The 887-nt window shown below is 67.0% G+C and overlaps 1 protein-coding gene across 1 annotated transcript, besides 1 other annotated feature; it reads left to right on the top strand.

Moving 5' to 3' along the window:
• Nucleotides 1–261: 261 nt before the first annotated feature.
• Nucleotides 262–282: a microsatellite.
• A 315-nt stretch (nucleotides 283–597) lies between these two features.
• On the top strand, nucleotides 598–885 carry Tco025E_05873 (glutamamyl carboxypeptidase; the record flags this gene model as incomplete). Its single annotated transcript, XM_029372763.1, has 1 exon — nucleotides 598–885. A coding segment is annotated over one exon (288 nt), but the record flags the coding sequence as incomplete, so codon positions are not given.
• Nucleotides 886–887: the final 2 nt, after the last annotated feature.

Genomic DNA, 887 nt, shown 5'->3' with positions numbered 1-887 from the left:
GGCTCCTGGCGGCACGGAGGCGGGGCACTTCAGCGGCATCGCCGGCGCCCCAACTGTGGTGTGTGGGCCCCACGGCGGGGCTGTCCACTGCGCAAATGAGTACATCACCGCCGCGCAGCTGACGAAGTGCCGCGAGTTTCTGCTGAAGGTGGCGGAGAGCCTCAAGGCCCCCCCCTGCCCGCCTGTGACGCCTCTGCCACGGCGGCGCGTTGGGGGAGGGCGTTTTCTGCGTTTGCCTTTTTTATATTTTGTGGGTTTTCTGAGGGAGGGAGGGAGGGAGGGGCTTTCTTCTGGGTTTTTTGATCGTGCTTCTTCTTTTGGCGGTGGTGTGCGGGGCCGCCCTGGCGTGCCTCGCTTCCCGCGCCGGCACCACGGCGTGGGGCGCCCGCCAAGACACATTTTGCTAGCGACGTCTGTGGCAAACGCAACTCTTTCCTCTCTTCCAGCCGGCTTCTGTCGCCGCACCCACGCGCCGCGGCACACCCGCCCTCACGCACGCCTGCGCGCCCCCTCGTGCCTCCCCGCCGCACCTTTCCCCTCTTGCCCCCACGCTCCTCCCCCATCCCCCCAGAAGAGCCAAAGCAACTCACCTCGGCGATGGCGGCGCGGCACATGGACCACACGCAGTGGCTGGCGAAGCTGGTGGCCTTTGACACCACCAGCCGCAACTCGAACCTCGAGCTCATCCACTACTGCAGGGACTACCTGGAGGGGGTCGGCGTCAAGTGCACGCTGATCCACAACCCCGAGAGGACGAAGGCGAACCTGTGGGCGACGCTGCCGGGCGACGGCGGCGTGACCGACGGCGGCATCATTTTCTCCGGCCACACCGACGTGGTGCCGGTGGACGGGCAGAAGTGGGACAGCGACCCGTTCACGCTGACGGA

The sequence above is a fragment of the Trypanosoma conorhini genome (genome assembly GCF_003719485.1).
Source record: "Trypanosoma conorhini strain 025E chromosome Unknown Tco_14.4_contig_00365, whole genome shotgun sequence".
NCBI lineage: Eukaryota > Euglenozoa > Kinetoplastea > Trypanosomatida > Trypanosomatidae > Trypanosoma > Trypanosoma conorhini.
This window is presented reverse-complemented; position numbering and strand designations above follow the sequence as displayed.